Below are 15,260 nucleotides of genomic sequence, written 5' to 3'. Positions count from 1 at the left end.
TAATCCTTTTGCTTTAGAAAAGGATTAAACAACATGGTTTTTACGCAGAAAAAATTCAATCTTTTACCCATTCACTCCAAGTTATATGATGGTTGATCCTTTTGCTTAAGAAAAGAATTAAAGGACATGCTTGTTATGCAGAAAAATTCAATCTGTTGGCTTTTTAATCCAAGTTATATGATGGTTCCACTTTATTAAAAAAAAAAAAGAAGTTATATGATGGTTTATCCTTTTGCTTCAGAGAAAAAGAGATTAAAGAACATGGTTTTTATGCAGAAAAATTCATTCTTTTAGCTATTCACTATTAACTTATGTGATGGTTTTATCCTTTTGCTTCAGAACTGGATTAAAGAACACTGTTTTTATGCAGAAAAAGTCAACCTCTTAGCTATTCAATCCAAGTTATATGATGATTTATCCTTTTGCTTCAGGAAAAAAAAAATTAAATAAAGAACAGTGTTCAATAATCGTTCATGATGGTTTCTTTATTTATTTATTTTTTATTTTAGAAAAGAAATAAAGAACATGATTCATTGACTCTTAGGCAGAAAAATTCAGTCCAAGTTATATATGATGGTTTATCTATTTACATCAGAGAAGAAGTAAAAGACTTGAATCAAGGATAGTAGTCAACTCCATCCATCATTGTATTTTATGCTGAAAAAATTCAATCTTTGCAACAATAAATTGCTCTCCTTGTTCCTAGTCACAGGTAATTCTCTCTTTAGCTATTCAATCCAAGTTACATGGTTCTTTATCCTGTCTAAGAATAGAGAGAATAATAATCCTTTTAGTTCAGAAAAGAAGTAATTACTGAACTTAATTCATCTCTGGATTCACTAATTGTAAGATGTTTACTACACAGAACCGTTATAACCTGAGCATTTGATGATTTTTTTTCATTTTGATTCAGAAAAAGAACAATTACTATTCACTGATTGCAAGATGTAACGCAGAACAGTTGACAAAATTTTCTATACATCTGTATAGCTTTGAAGATTGTTCAGAGGACAGACACAGGATCTCTATTTGTTTATCTTGGGACTAAATGCAAGGAGAAGAACAAAAGGATACTACTTCTGTTCTCTTTGGTATGTTTTGTCCTATTGAATATTTGACTTTTGAGTTCTCTCGTTTGACGGACAGTTGACCTTTTTATCTTTGACGGTTGACTTTGCCACCATTCTAGTCCTTAATGCTTTTACCAACACCCCTCCACCAAACTTTAAGACTTGACTTGAGCCACTGCTCTAATGTCATAAGCCACTTGCAAGTTTGTATACTATTTCCTTCTCTTAATATCTCTTCCCACTTCTCTCTAATGAAGAATATGTGCATCTCCTAAATGCTCACTTTCCTCATCTCATGATATCCACCCACCCAGCCATACAATTCTACCCTCTAATTCTAGAAATACTTTTGATGATCATTTTAGAGAAGTGGAGAAGAAAAAGCAAAGTAATGCTGCATGTTTGGTATATGTCCATCTGTGCTGAATGCTGATGATGTTTCCTGCATGTTTCTGAAAGTGATTGAATATAATAACTTGTTCTGAAAATATCTTTTCTTTTTCTCCATTCCAAATAAGTCTCAGAAATTTCAGCCAGAAACTATATATGTACCTGGTTTTCTGCTATTACCATGAAGTGACCATAGTTCAGAGAAAACAGTTAAATGTGCTTTTCCATTACAAGATACAACAGTTATCTGCATCACCCTCAAATCATATAAACTCTTCTTCACACTATTTCTAGTCAATCTTCTACCAAAGTTTCAGGACTTGCAATAATGTTTTTCAGTTTGCTGCCAATTTCTGTTTAAGTATGATTTACTATAAACCAATACTCAAATTGAATTTAATATCTAAGTTCAACAATCTAAGTAAATTAGTTGTTGGAATCTTGTTTATTCCTTGGGCCACAAACCCATTTGCTTACTTTCGAGTTCAGATGATCTGCTTTGATGATATATCTTTAGAAATTATTGATTCCCACCTTTGCTAATAGCTAATAACTTGTGAGTGATTCAATTGCCTGCTGCTCAGAGCTGGGGTCTCCCTGCATCATCCTAGAATCTACTTTACTTGTTTTGGAATATATTAAAGTAATAAAACATTCTCAAGTACATCTACTTGCTAATTGAGAAACATAAATATATGTATAAGTTATATCCATTGCTCACTTTTTAAGCATCTTCTTTTTTTCTGTTGTATTGAATGTTAGCAGCCATAAGAAAAGCAGCAAAAGTATGGTTTTAAGCTCTGATTTACATCTTACTAATCATAATACCAAATTCATTGAGGAATAAGAAAGAAGTTACTTTTTCTCAACATGTTAAAAAAATTAATCTTTTTTGTACTGATTGGTAGCTAAAAGCAGGAATATAAATGTACCACCTCTAATTGGCACCAATAATTCTTAGCATGGTTGAACATCTATAAAGTCATCATCTGAAAAGAATATAGGAGCAGTTTCACTACATTCAGCTACTTTTTTCCTCCAACCAACCTCCTTTGCTTTAATGAGAGGAATCATTCATTCACTCATTCATTCATTTTTCACACCTCATTATATAAAGTCTTTATTGATAATGTGCTTGTTTTTCTTATGTGAGATCTTGATTAGATTCTTTTGATTCTCCAATCACCAGAAAAGCCAAATGCTATGATACAACAGCAATTAAAGAATACATGTTCTCTCATTTAATGTGAAAATTCTTTGGATTCAGAAAGGAAACAGAGGATTGAAAACATAGTCAATAAGTACATTTATTTGTTTTAATTTCAAAGTTATTGATTGATTATACAATAAGAAGGTGGTGGTGATGGTGGTGGTGGTGGTGGTGGTGGGGCTCTCTAGTGAAGCAGAGAATCAAGCAAAGAGAGGATAGGGAGGAGACGTGGGAAACCAGCAAGAAAACAATGCTCATGCTTTATCTTCCTTTTCTCTCCTTTTGAGACCCAAATTTGAGCTGTTTTGCTTTTCTCTGTTTACTGCCTCAAAGATTCTCTCCCTTTCAAGTCAAAGAAGTTAATGAAGAAAAAAGAGATAGAGTGAAAAAAGGTAAAAATAAAAAATAAAATGGAATAAGAATGACATGGAATTTAGAAAAGATGAACCACAGCTCATGCATATATTCTTCTTCCCCTACTTTGGTTTGGAGAAACTCAAGAGGCAGTATCATTCCAATCCTTGCTACTTCTTCTCTATATTTTTTCATTTCATGTCTTCATTGCACAACCAGAGTTTAGTTCCACTCAACTGGACTACTCAGGAGCTTCAGCATCAGTTTGGAGTAGTTAATAGTAAGTCTATAACCATGTAATGCTGTGATTCTTTTCTATGTAATTTAGCTTCTTTAATTCCTCACCTGAATCACAGGAGCAACACCAAAATCAGTTATGCAGGTGAAAACTGAAACAACAAACAGTTTTGATCTTAATCTTGCAACTCAACTTTGAATCTCTTCTTTTCTTGCAGAAATATCAGGCTGCAAGGAACAGTGGTGCTTGTTTTCCAGTAGATTTCCTTGAGTTCAATCAGTAAGCACTTATCATCTCAGAAGCATAAAAAAAAAAATAAAATAAAATTAAAAAAATTAAAAACTCCATTAGTGGTTAGATTCACTGACTGATACAATTATCTTGTTTTCAGGAACATGTTACAAATGGAGGTGCAGAAACATTTACAGCTGAGAATTGAAGCACAAGGGAAATACTTGCAATCAGTGTTACAAAAAGCACAAGAAAAACTAGCAGTAACTGACTGCCTGAGCTCTTCTTCCACTGATGAGAGTTGCTTAACATCATCATCATCATCATCATCATCTTCTGATGAGACTACTACACCAGAATGCAGGACATTAAGAAGCAAGATACAAAAGAGAAGAACAAAATACAACAATGTTCATGAGAATTATAGCAAGCCTGGCAAGAGAGTCTGCATCCAAGAAGAAGAAGGGGTTGAGGTTAATATTTTGGACGACAGGGACATGACACATGGCATATAAGGATGGTTCCTAAGTTGGGTCTGAGTCACACCATTGTACTCAAAATGTGTGTTGAGTGTATTAACAGTGTTTTTAAAAAAACTGGTGGAGCCTTGTATGCACTTTTTTTAGGGTAAGTTATCTTGGTTTGGGAGCTTGTGTGATTCTGAAAGTAAGGATATATATATATTTTTTTTTATGTGTTCGAGGTTTTGTGGGATTGGAGCTGGAGGACATGTCCACTTCAATTTCATTGTCGCTTTGTCACTAGACTTGAGCAAAAAGCATCCAAGGTGTTTTTTTCCCTTCATACGGCTCCTCATCTCTATCTCTAACTTAGTGCATGATGTTAAAATTAATAATTCCCTTCAAGGATGATTAGCTTCTTCCATTATCTTCTTGTATTTTATTTCTATGCATGGTTTTTAAATGAGTTAAGATTAAGAGATTGTACTTTCTCTCTAATAAATTCATGATTTATCTATTTTATTCAAAAAAATAAAAATAAAATAAGAGAGCCACCATAGTAATGGTCAAGTAGCTAAGCCGAGTATTTTATCATTTTAAAAAATTTAAAAATATAAAAGATAAATATGTATAGATGATATAAAGTAGACCCGGAGATTATTATAATTACTACGGATTTCATAGGCTCCTGTCATTTTTTTAGTTTTTTTTATATAAATACTTTTAAAAATTAGGAAATTATATGGAAAAATATATCCTAAAATTATAAACTTATTTTATAGCGTGCAAGAGGATTGCCCAAAAATGATAAACATATTCAATTGGCTTGCTTGGGATAACAAGATCTTAACTTTAGAAAACTTGATCTTACGTAGATGTAATCTTTTACGTACAGCTACTTGTGTGATGTGTCATGCGTATATTGAGACTAATGATCATCTCCTCCTCCTTTGACTAGGGGTTTCTTATATCTGGAATTACTTTGGGCATTTTTTTGGTGGTTGGGGTTCCTTCAAGAATCTCAAGGGCCTTTGAGGTAATTGGAGAATGAATGTGGCAAAATCTTTAATATGCTTTTGAGATTTACTACTAGTAAAGGCAATCACTTTGAACATTTGGCTAGAAAGAAATGCGTACATGTTCACTTCTATTTGTCTTTCGACTGGTTTAATTATTCAAAAGATTGATCGTATGATACTTATATGATTTTCTACAGCTCCTAAGGCCAAAAAAATAAAAAATTTAGAGGAATTGATGTTTTAAGATCAAAAAGAGTCCGAACTTCTTGACCACTAAAGTCGAGGCGCAAGATGCCCCGTTGGTGCGACCTCCCTCCCCAGGCGAGGGCTAGTTTGTTGTAGTCACTTGTGCCCCTAAAGGATCCCTCTTTCCTTTATGGCCTTCTCTCTCTTTTGATTGGTTTTTTGTTTCTTCTCCTTCTACCGGTGATTGGTTGTACTCACTTTTTGTAGTCTTTTGGCCTCTTTGGGTCTGTATTTTACTAGTACTTTTCTTTTTGTTAATGAATGTGATTTATCTTTTTTTTTTTAAAAAAAAAATATATATGCAATTAGAAATAAGTTAGAGAGGTAGATATTAAAAGGGTATAATTGACAATTCACTTTTGATACCGGACGAGTTTATAAACTTTATATATAAATAATTTTTAAACTAAAATCCTTAAAAAAAAAAAAACCGAGAGAGGAAATCATACAAAAACTATTTCTAACTATTTCCCTCAAATTTTGATTAATTGATTTGCATGCTGGTGATAAGGGTTTTTTGAAACAGATAAAACCAATATGGCCAGTAAAAAACAATGGCCTTTCAATGGTTTCAATCTGCTTGATTCCGGGGATTTTACAAATGACCAAATACATGAAGTCAATTAGACAATGCACTTCCTTTGCATATTACATCTCTTAAATATGCAACTAAAAACAACCTCAAACAGGACAAAGAATTTTTCAAATCAAAAAAGAAGTAAAGAATGGTGACAAATGTAGTCATGGCTGCTAAGAATTGGAGACATGTTTGCCAACCATACCAAATCCCACAACTAGAAATGCAATGGCTTGGAGAAAGATGTATATGCAATACAAGTTCAATCCAAAGGCGAGATCGTAGCTTGCAGCAAATAAGAGGAAGACTGCAAATCCAAGTTCCGAGAAGTTGAGCCTGAGAAACAGAACACGAAAAATGTTGTCGAATCGCCTATTTGTAAATTCACTGCAAAATGCATGGGTGGAGGTTTATTACCTTTCTCTGAACTTGTTTGGAGGTTTCTCAAGTAGATGGATTTCGGGATTAGCGTTGAGAGCATCTCCGAGCTTCTCAGTAACAACCCATTCGTTAACACTCCCTACTTCGAACAGACCGATCATCATTGATTTCATGCGGTGCATAGACATGACATTTTCGAATAGAATCCACAATGGCATCAAATGGATAGACCTGTTGAAAATATGCAAAAGAGAGGCAGATCAGACTAAGTGCTAAGAGGAGATCAAGGTGATAGTGAAGCTTCAAACCTTGGATTTCTGATTGCATTGAGAAGGCTGATGGTTGTAGGAATGTAAACCACAACCCATGTAGGAATGCTAACTTCTGGAACCATAACAGATGCTGGAATTACAACAGAATAAAGAAAGAAGGTGACAATGGGGGATATTATCTTCCGTACGAAGAAAAAACTGTAAACCATATAAAACTTCTTCCATAAGGACACCTCCTGTCACACAGAGATAAAGATCAGAAAAAGCGCCTGGCATACAAATAACATTGCACTGTATTAATGTAAACCACACCTTTGCCTTCACTATATCCTTTGCCATTTTTCTAAACAAATTTGCAGGTCCACATGTCCAGCGATGTTGTTGATGACGGTATGTCTTGAAATTACATGGTAGTTCACTTTTAACCTGCAATTTGCCATTTGGTCGTGCCACTATCACTCAAATTCAAACAGTTATTTTACTAATCCTACACAGTTCTCAATTTCCAGTTGATTTATGGATATATGCCTAATCTGCTAATCAGTTTATTACTTAATTTATCTTAGCATGCATTGAGTTGACAACAATGTAGCTCTACTGTCAGGAAACCTCACATTTACTTTGATCTGTAAATCATTAGTTCATGCATCTCATAACTTCAAAGGCATAGAATTAGGAAAGGATCCAGACCTTCAGGTCACCAACATATAGGAACTCCCACCCTTTGAGGCTTGCGCGAACAGCCAAGTCCATGTCTTCCACTGTGGTTCGATCCTTCCAGCCTCCGACCTCATTTATAGCTGCTATTCGCCATATTCCAGCTGTCCCTGTGATTTATATATTTATAAAAAATATCAATATTTACTTTTAAGGTCTTTTGCGGGAGTTCACATTCTATCAATAACCAAAATTTGTTGAGGCTTAAAGTTACTTGTTTTATTTCTCAGAGACTAAGTGTAGCCTTTCAACATGAGTACATAATTCTTCATGGTTACTAGTTCAAGCCAACATTTGTCATCAGTTGGTGACAGAACAAGAAGTAGAACTAAGGAGGTGTTGACTTTAATTTAAAAGGCTATAAATATTTTAAAAAAATTATATTCATTCAAACTTGAGATTATAATAATAACATTTTTTGAAAAATATAAAATACACACACAGCTAACAACTACCACTATGAGGTGGGAGTTGAAGCATTCAGCTTTGTATATTTTGAAGTTGCACCAATATAGCTTCATCATCAACTGTTTCAAACACCCATCATTAGCATATTATCATATCATTCAACCATTTATCTCCCATCTTGTTATGCAACATGGTTTTAATGATATTCATTATTAAAAAGCTTTTTTAACCGATGTTATTGCCATTGATAAGATCATAGCCAATTCAACAAAATAATAAACCAATGAAAAACGCTAAATGCTTTCTAGTTTCAACTAGATTCATAGCAAGATTTGCAAAATCATAACACTCAACAACATTAGAACTTCTTCTACCATCATAAATATAGGTGTGTAGTTGCTTTTTAGGACTTGAAGATTTTATTCAGAAAAATCATCAGAATAAATTTCAAAAAGGTGATATAGTCTACTATGGTAAAATCTAGAAAATGAGTCTCATGATGAAGAAAATCAAGACTTGCATATCATATAATATATATTATATTATATATTATAGGCTGGGCCAAGGGTGCTCAAGCACCCCTTTGAACCACCTCCCTCGGGCCCTGTCATCAATACAAAGTTGCAAACTCAATTTGCTAAAAACATTTGCTTAATTATAAATCCATATAGGTCAAAGTTTCTTGGTATTTGTAGGACAAACACAAAAAATAAATAATCAGTGCGTTATTAACCAATAGAACAGAGGTGTGGCTGCATACCATTAAAACCAAAGAAGGCGAAGGCAGATGAACCTGCTTCCTGCTCTACCTTGAAGTGGTAGTCTAATGACATCTTTTGTATCCTTGTCATCAGGCACTCATCAATATTCACTGCAAAATCGCCCGGGAAATGCCATATCAGCAACTTCCTGTCAATTGAACAATAGAAGTATCAGGATTACTTCTAGTGTTTTCTAGCCTTTTTCTATTCAGGTTTACAAAGAATTCATAAGGAACAAAGCATTTGGGAAAGCATACATACACTACCAGGTACATCCGAACCACGAATCCTGCTGAAAGAACATAGGCATGCTATTGCAATATGTAAACAATGATAGAAATCAGCACATACTTCCATAAAAGTTATGGAATTCAAAAAATGGAACATAAATTCATGGACTTGTATTCCAGAGCAATTCATTAAGTCCTTGCCTCTAAGTGATGATTTTTACAGCTATCTTATTCAGCCTCGATGATTGAATGGGTGGCCAAAATAAAAAATGAAGCATGAACTTCTGCCAGCATGTACCAATTGAACTACAACTTGGTTCATGATAAAAAAAAACCATGCTTACCAAAATCCCAACGTGCTTGAACAAGGGCAATCTTGGGGTTGTTGACAAGGAAAGGCATTGCCCTCAAGAGAAAATTAGGATCAGGCTGGAAATCAGCATCAAAAATAGCGACAAAGTCACACTGGTTTACATAGCTGTAACCCATTCCTTCTCTCAAGGCACCTGCCTTGTAACCTTTCCTGTTGTTTCTGACTTCATAGTTTATATTCCTGCCCTTGCTCGCCCAAGCCTTGCATTCAAGCTCCACCAAAGCCTATTCGCAAAGAGCCATTGCAAAATAAGCATATTTAAATTTCCAAACATCCACAGACATGTATGTAAGATCAAATAAATTGCCAAAAACAACTCTTTTCTGGTATGCATGGCCATCACTTAATGCAGGAACTGTGTTTTTGTATGTAAGAAAGGATTTCTTGAATAAGACAATCATTTGAAAACTGAAATTGAATAGCAGCCCCACTTTGAAGTTGTCATTTTCATTCCCAAACAAAAAAAATGAAGTGGTCCAAAATGTTTGTATGTAACAAATTCACTCTTTGATTGACAAAAGATTTACCCTGTCAGGTGTGCCATGGCATAATCAAGACAGCATGTTCAAAGCTTCTGAGCATCAGATCTTCAATGAAGAAAAAGAACAATAGAACTATGTCTGTCTAGAAAGAAAACCGCAGCCCTAATTTTCTCCGATAAAAAGAAAGGGTGAATCTAACGGTAAAAAGACAAAGATCTGATGTCCCATCCAGGATTAAACACACAGCATGACTTGAATTGATGAAATGGAGGTGAAAAAAAAATCTTAATTTGAAAATGAAAACAAATGGACCTGGGAATGTAAATTAGGTATCCAACCTTGATAATGGGATCAGTGGAATCATCGAGCACCTGGATGATGATCCGATCCGGCGGCCATTCCAAACCACAAGCAGCCCCAATCGACAGCTTATAAACCTTCAATTCAATAATCAATTCCACAAACTAAGTAAAAAGAAAAAAAGAAACAAAGATCCAAACTAGTGAACAAAAACATTAAAGAGAAATCCCAAAAAATAAAAATACCTCCTTTTCATTGAACATGGGGATCTGGACAAGAACCATGGGATAAACCAAGGTCCCCAGCTCAACATCCTCATCTTGCTCCTTGAACACCTCCCATTTGTACCTCTTCTCCGGCCTCCTCCGGAGAAGCTTGACACCAAGACTGACCGCGCCCATCCACACAAACTCCAGCACCAACATGACGGACATGATCATGCATGAAAACGTCACAAATCTGAGCACCGGCGCCACCACTGCCCTCCTGACCTCAACCCACATCTTCCACAAAACAAGTAGAACATCTTCATCACCTTCCAACCAATGCAAACCCCTAAACAGAAACCCATCATCATCAATGGCAGCAGAGATGAAGGATGGTAACAGTAGCTTCATCCTTTGTACTCTCTAAAGGCAATGCAAAGGGGATAACACCATTAACGAGCTTGATGCCCTTTGTCCATGAAATGAGATATCTTTTGGATAAAGAGAGCTGCAAGCTTGCTAAATGAATTCACGTTTTTGCTCTGGTTTCTTGTTTTCTGTGCTGCTGTGCTGCTGTGCTGTGAGAGAGACTCTGATTTTTTTTTCATTTTCTTTATTTTAAAATTTTAAAAAAAAAATTTTTTTTTTGGGAAACTTCGTGAAGAGAAAAGCTCCAAGTTTTGGTTGGTTGGCAATTTTGTCTTTGGCGGTGTCAGGGATATTCCTTTGATGCTCCTTTTTGCCAATTGCCATCATCCATCGATTACCTAATTCCAAATTTTGATTGAGTTTGAATTTTGAAAAGAAACGCCTAATTTTATTTTTTCAATTTTTATTTTCATTTTTATTATTTTTAATGTTAGCTTAAATGGTTTTCAATATTTTTATTTATTTATTTGAATATAACAAATAAACTATTAATTAAATGTTGCAGTCATAGGTCCTGTAAAAGTTGAAACTTTTTTTTTTATGATTAGAAGTGACTCCTTAAGTTGGATTTTACGAAAATCTTAAGCAGCATTTATTTCATGTTATAGACATATGATCAATTTTATATATACTAAAAAGATGCGTTGCTATCATGCATAGAGTAGAAAGATGCTATCAACCCAAAATATTCAAATAAATTATTTTTATATAAAAAAAGTTTTTTTATAATTATTTTTATTTTATAATTTTATTTTATTTTTATAAAATTCTCAAAATTATTTATGCACAGATTTTAGAATTTGTTTTTGGATGATAACGAGTATAGAGTTAAAAAAAATCTTAATAATAGAGAGAATTACGTTTGAAATTCATTATTAAATATATTTTTCAATAATTAAATTTATTAAAATAAGTCTGGTCCCCTACCATACACTTTCCAAGCGTCAAAATATGTATTATTTTAGATAAAAGCTCAATAAATGGCATTGTGAAGAGTAAAGTAATATAACCCTGATATATTTAATAATATGTAATTTAAAAAATGTTTGAGAAGTTTAAAACAAAATTAGTGTGATATTTTTAAATGGCACTGACTACTACTCCATGAGTAATTTTTTTAAGAAAAAACAGCATAGGATTGATTTGGGTATAAAAAAATAATTCATTTGAAGTTAGTAACTTTATGAAAATAAATTTTAAAAAATAAATTTATTTTTTTGTTTTTATGTGAAATTAGTTTTGTTAATGTTTGGCCATGTGAGTAGTACACCATCTCATTTTGTAACAATCTTACCTCTCTTTTCTTGTAGTTGGACTTTAATATTTTATTAATCTCACGGAAGGTATACAATAAATAAATGAATAATACACTCTTTTATATGTTTATACGCTTCATTTGGCATGAAAATAAAAAACATAAAAAAAAAATTTGCTAGAGCGAAATAAGTAGAAAAAGTTTTTAATTAGTCAACAACTCATTAATCTATTAACATCAGATTTTTTTTTTTATGTAGAGTGTTTGTGTTTTGTTAAAAAAAAAATTCAAAATTTAACTTATGTAAGATAAAAATATAGATATATTAAGATAGTTATTACGTCCGGTATGTGGATGCCCATGATATAACTTCCCCGCGTTGATTACAAAAAGAAAAATAAAATAAGAAAAAAAATGTCTGTTGCATAGTTTGACTTCCGTGCCTTCATTATTAGCAACATGGCATCTTTATTTTTATAACCTGTATGATAAATCAAGGCCACCTTCCTTTCTTTATATTTACTTTGCCAACAATAATTTTGACCACCATCATTTGAATACACACACACACACACTAACATTTATTAATCTTGATATTTAAAAAGAACTTGGACATTAGCACAATTACATTATTTTACAACAACGTGCACAAACTAGCCTTATAACAAATACAATAAACTCTGAACCATTTCAAAGAACAGGATGCTTTTCAATTTTTCACTTATCTGTTGGAATGAAAGTGCCAACATAACCAATCCCAACCAGAAAGAATGAAATTGCTTGTGGAATTATGTACATATAATAACTGTCTCCTCCATTGATCAAGTTATAGCTTGCACTTATCAAGAGGAATACTGAAACCACAAGCTCTAGAACATGAAATCTGCAAGAAAAATGTACATATATATATATAGAAATCAAGATGATTAATTCTTAATTAGATTTAGAATGATGATAATTTGATATTCACCTTTTCCAGAACCTGATTTGAAATTTGTTAGTAACAGATGTGTCTGGTTTTGTTTTCAACATGTCTCCTAATTTTTCTGTGACCACCCATTCATTAGCTCTTCCTGCTTCTAACAGACCGATGAAAACTGCTTTGCATCGATGCAATGACATTACGTTTTCAAGCAAAACCCAGAAGATAATTAGGTGGAATGACCTGTGTGTTCATGTTAAGGAATGGTTATTAGTTAATCTCAATTTTGTCGAAATAAAGATTATGGAAAATGGTGTGAGAAATGTAGAACCTTGGAGTACCGACGGAGTTTAGAAGAGTGATTGCTGTTGGAATGTAAACTACACCCCATTTTGGAAGATGCACTTCAGGGAAAAAAACTGCCAGTGGAATCACAATGGAGTAAAAAAAGAAGGTGACATAATGTGATATAATTCTTCGAGCCAAGAAGAAGTTGTAGATCACATAGAATTTCTTCCAAAATGAAACTTTCTGCAGATTGACAGAAAAAAAAAGGAGAAAAACTTGTTAGATTAACAACAATGTAAGCGAAAAAAATACGAAAAAACTGACCTCTGCTTGTATAATTTCCCAGGCCATTTTTCTGAACAAATTTGCAGGTCCACAAGACCAACGATGTTGTTGATATCGGTAAGCCTTCAAAGTGCTTGGAAGTTCACTGTTAACCTAAAAAAAAAATTCAAAGCAAAACAGAAAAGAAATCAATCATACTAACTGGTAAATCAAGCTAATTATCACAGTGATTTAGCTTAATGTGAAATCTTTAATACCTTAATGTCACCAACATAAATAAATTTCCAACCTCCAAGTCCTGCTCTAACAGCTAAATCCATGTCTTCCACAGTAGTTCTATCGTTCCAACCTCCAGCATCATCGATAGCTTTGATTCTCCAAACACCAGCAGTCCCTGTTTAGTAACTCAGTTTAATTAATTCAATCCAAACATATAACAGTTACTTTGTCATAAAACAATCAAATTAACATACCATTAAAACCGAAGAATGCAAAGGTTGATGAACCAGATTCTTGTTCCACTTTGAAGTGATAATCCATTGACATTTCTTGTATTCTAGTCATTAAGCATTCACGAGCATTCACTGCAAATTAACTAGTACTAAGACACACTGTATTAATTAATTAAATGAGAAGAGAGGTATAAAGCATACCGAACTTCCATCTAGCTTGAACAAGAGCAACATCATCATTGTGAACCAGGAAAGGAACAGTTCTCATGAGAAAATCAGGAGATGGTTGGAAATCAGCATCAAACATGGCAATATAATCACATGCTTGCACATAATTATACTTCATTCCTTCTTTCAGTGCACCAGCTTTGTATCCATTTCTGTTGTTTCTTGTCTCATACCTGATGTTCTTCCCCTTTCTCAGCCATTTTTCGCATTCATTTCTCACCAATCCCTGCCATAATTAACATCTCAGAGATACAAGTTTTTGTCGATCTTCATGCTTGCACTGCAAGTGCATATTGGATCCTACCTTAATAACAGGATCAGTGGAATCATCAAGCACTTGTATAATGACCCTATCTGAAGGCCATGTCAGGTTACATGCAGCTTCAATGGACAGTTTATATACCTGAAAATGAATTAAATACATATATATATATATATATATAGCATTGATTTTCAATGAAAGTTAATTAATCAAGCTTCTCACAAGCAAGCAAGCAAACACACCTCTTTCTCATTGAACATGGGAATTTGAACGAGTACCATGGGGAACACTGAAGTGCCAATCTCCACGTCCTCTCTGAGAGCTTCCCATTTGTAGATTTTCTCAGGCTTCCTATGAAAGACTTTCACATAAAGACTGACAGCACCCATGACCAACTTCTCGATGAAGACCATCACCGACATGATAAGGCACATGATGACTGCTATATTCATTGCTGGCACTAGCACCACTTCCCTGACCTTCCTCCATATGAAGACTACCTCATCAGGGACTCCAAAGGCTACTGAGAAGAGGATCTCATACACTGCATGGCAATGGCCAGCAAATTTCTATATCATGCTGATGTTATTTGAGCATGCATTCAAGAAATTAAGGTATGTACCTCTTTGCACTGCTCCAGTAGTAGCCATTCTCTAACACCAGAGAGTTCAAGTGCGGTTAGAGAAAGGCCACCCCTGCAATGTTACTGAGGAGCTAGTTCAATTCCTGCATTATTTTCAGGGTTTATACTCTGTTTTTATATGCAAGTGGTACTAGAGAAAGAGCATTTGATTGGGTCTGCTCAGACCAGCATGTCTTTTCAGTTTTCAACAATCAGACCTTGCTGTCATTAATGATCACAATATTATGATTGTCATTGCTGTGTGACTTTCTAAATCAAGTAGATAGTTCATCAATCATGTTCTTTCAAGTATAATGTATACCTTTCATGCCTAGTTTCATTTTCTTTCCAAATTCAAGCATAGAACTGCAATGTATTAGCTTTATAATTTCCAGTAATGTTTATTCAAAACTGGCAAAGCATGCAATTAATTCAATCATCACACCTTTACATGTTGCTGTTGTTGCTGCTGCTGCTGTTGTTGTTTTAATCTTTCAGATTTTGTTCTTTTTCTCCCAAGCTTTCAGCACCTGTAGAAAAGTAAAGCAATGAAATTATTTTGATCAATTTAATAATTTCATGGCAGAGTCA

General features: G+C 33.9%; 3 protein-coding genes across 3 annotated transcripts; 1 reads left to right on the top strand and 2 right to left on the bottom strand.

Moving 5' to 3' along the window:
* Window positions 1-2,875: 2,875 nt before the first annotated feature.
* LOC120261243 lies at window positions 2,876-4,076 on the top strand. Its single transcript, XM_039269045.1, has 4 exons — window positions 2,876-3,304; window positions 3,381-3,406; window positions 3,480-3,541; window positions 3,654-4,076. The coding sequence occupies exons 1-4, from the start codon at window positions 3,097-3,099 to the stop codon at window positions 4,006-4,008; spliced, it is 651 nt and encodes a 216-aa protein (XP_039124979.1). The 5' UTR covers window positions 2,876-3,096; the 3' UTR covers window positions 4,009-4,076.
* A 1,893-nt stretch (window positions 4,077-5,969) lies between these two features.
* LOC120261320 (probable glucomannan 4-beta-mannosyltransferase 4) lies at window positions 5,970-10,517 on the bottom strand. Its single transcript, XM_039269174.1, has 9 exons — window positions 9,966-10,517; window positions 9,759-9,857; window positions 8,910-9,162; window positions 8,335-8,445; window positions 7,140-7,276; window positions 6,762-6,875; window positions 6,486-6,685; window positions 6,214-6,408; window positions 5,970-6,132 (listed from the first exon to the last, which is right to left on the bottom strand). Exons 1-9 carry the CDS (start codon window positions 10,335-10,337, stop codon window positions 5,970-5,972), a joined length of 1,644 nt encoding a protein of 547 aa, XP_039125108.1. The 5' UTR covers window positions 10,338-10,517.
* A 1,667-nt stretch (window positions 10,518-12,184) lies between these two features.
* Window positions 12,185-15,153, bottom strand: LOC120260557 (probable glucomannan 4-beta-mannosyltransferase 11). Its single transcript, XM_039268053.1, has 11 exons — window positions 15,115-15,153; window positions 14,670-14,773; window positions 14,290-14,591; window positions 14,090-14,188; window positions 13,759-14,011; window positions 13,579-13,689; window positions 13,363-13,499; window positions 13,145-13,258; window positions 12,864-13,063; window positions 12,581-12,775; window positions 12,185-12,493 (listed from the first exon to the last, which is right to left on the bottom strand). The coding sequence occupies exons 2-11, from the start codon at window positions 14,695-14,697 to the stop codon at window positions 12,328-12,330; spliced, it is 1,605 nt and encodes a 534-aa protein (XP_039123987.1). The 5' UTR covers window positions 14,698-14,773; window positions 15,115-15,153; the 3' UTR covers window positions 12,185-12,327.
* Window positions 15,154-15,260: the final 107 nt, after the last annotated feature.

Source organism: Dioscorea cayenensis, chromosome 5, assembly GCF_009730915.1.
Source record: "Dioscorea cayenensis subsp. rotundata cultivar TDr96_F1 chromosome 5, TDr96_F1_v2_PseudoChromosome.rev07_lg8_w22 25.fasta, whole genome shotgun sequence".
Lineage (NCBI taxonomy): Eukaryota > Viridiplantae > Streptophyta > Magnoliopsida > Dioscoreales > Dioscoreaceae > Dioscorea > Dioscorea cayenensis.
The sequence above is the reverse complement of the archived record's forward strand: the minus strand, read 5'-3'. Positions and strand labels throughout refer to the sequence as shown.

Excerpts from the sequence above, each read along its gene's own strand:
- LOC120260557 (XM_039268053.1), bottom strand. The coding sequence starts at position 14,697 with ATGGCTACTACTGGAGCAGTGCAAAGAG. Across the intron at positions 14,189-14,289 it reads CCATGTTCAATGAGAAAGAG|GTATATAAACTGTCCATTGA; the intron begins GTGTGTTTGCTT and ends ATTCATTTTCAG. Across the intron at positions 12,776-12,863 it reads AACTCCGTCGGTACTCCAAG|GTCATTCCACCTAATTATCT; the intron begins GTTCTACATTTC and ends ATGAACACACAG.
- LOC120261243 (XM_039269045.1), top strand. The coding sequence starts at position 3,097 with ATGGAATTTAGAAAAGATGAACCACAGCTCATGCATATATTCTTCTTC. Across the intron at positions 3,305-3,380 it reads TCAGTTTGGAGTAGTTAATA|GAGCAACACCAAAATCAGTT; the intron begins GTAAGTCTATAA and ends CCTGAATCACAG. Across the intron at positions 3,542-3,653 it reads GATTTCCTTGAGTTCAATCA|GAACATGTTACAAATGGAGG; the intron begins GTAAGCACTTAT and ends TCTTGTTTTCAG.
- LOC120261320 (XM_039269174.1), bottom strand. The coding sequence starts at position 10,337 with ATGAAGCTACTGTTACCATCCTTCATCTCTGCTGCCATTGATGATGAT. Across the intron at positions 9,858-9,965 it reads CCATGTTCAATGAAAAGGAG|GTTTATAAGCTGTCGATTGG; the intron begins GTATTTTTATTT and ends ATTGAATTGAAG. Across the intron at positions 7,277-8,334 it reads CGCCTTCTTTGGTTTTAATG|GGACAGCTGGAATATGGCGA; the intron begins GTATGCAGCCAC and ends TATAAATCACAG.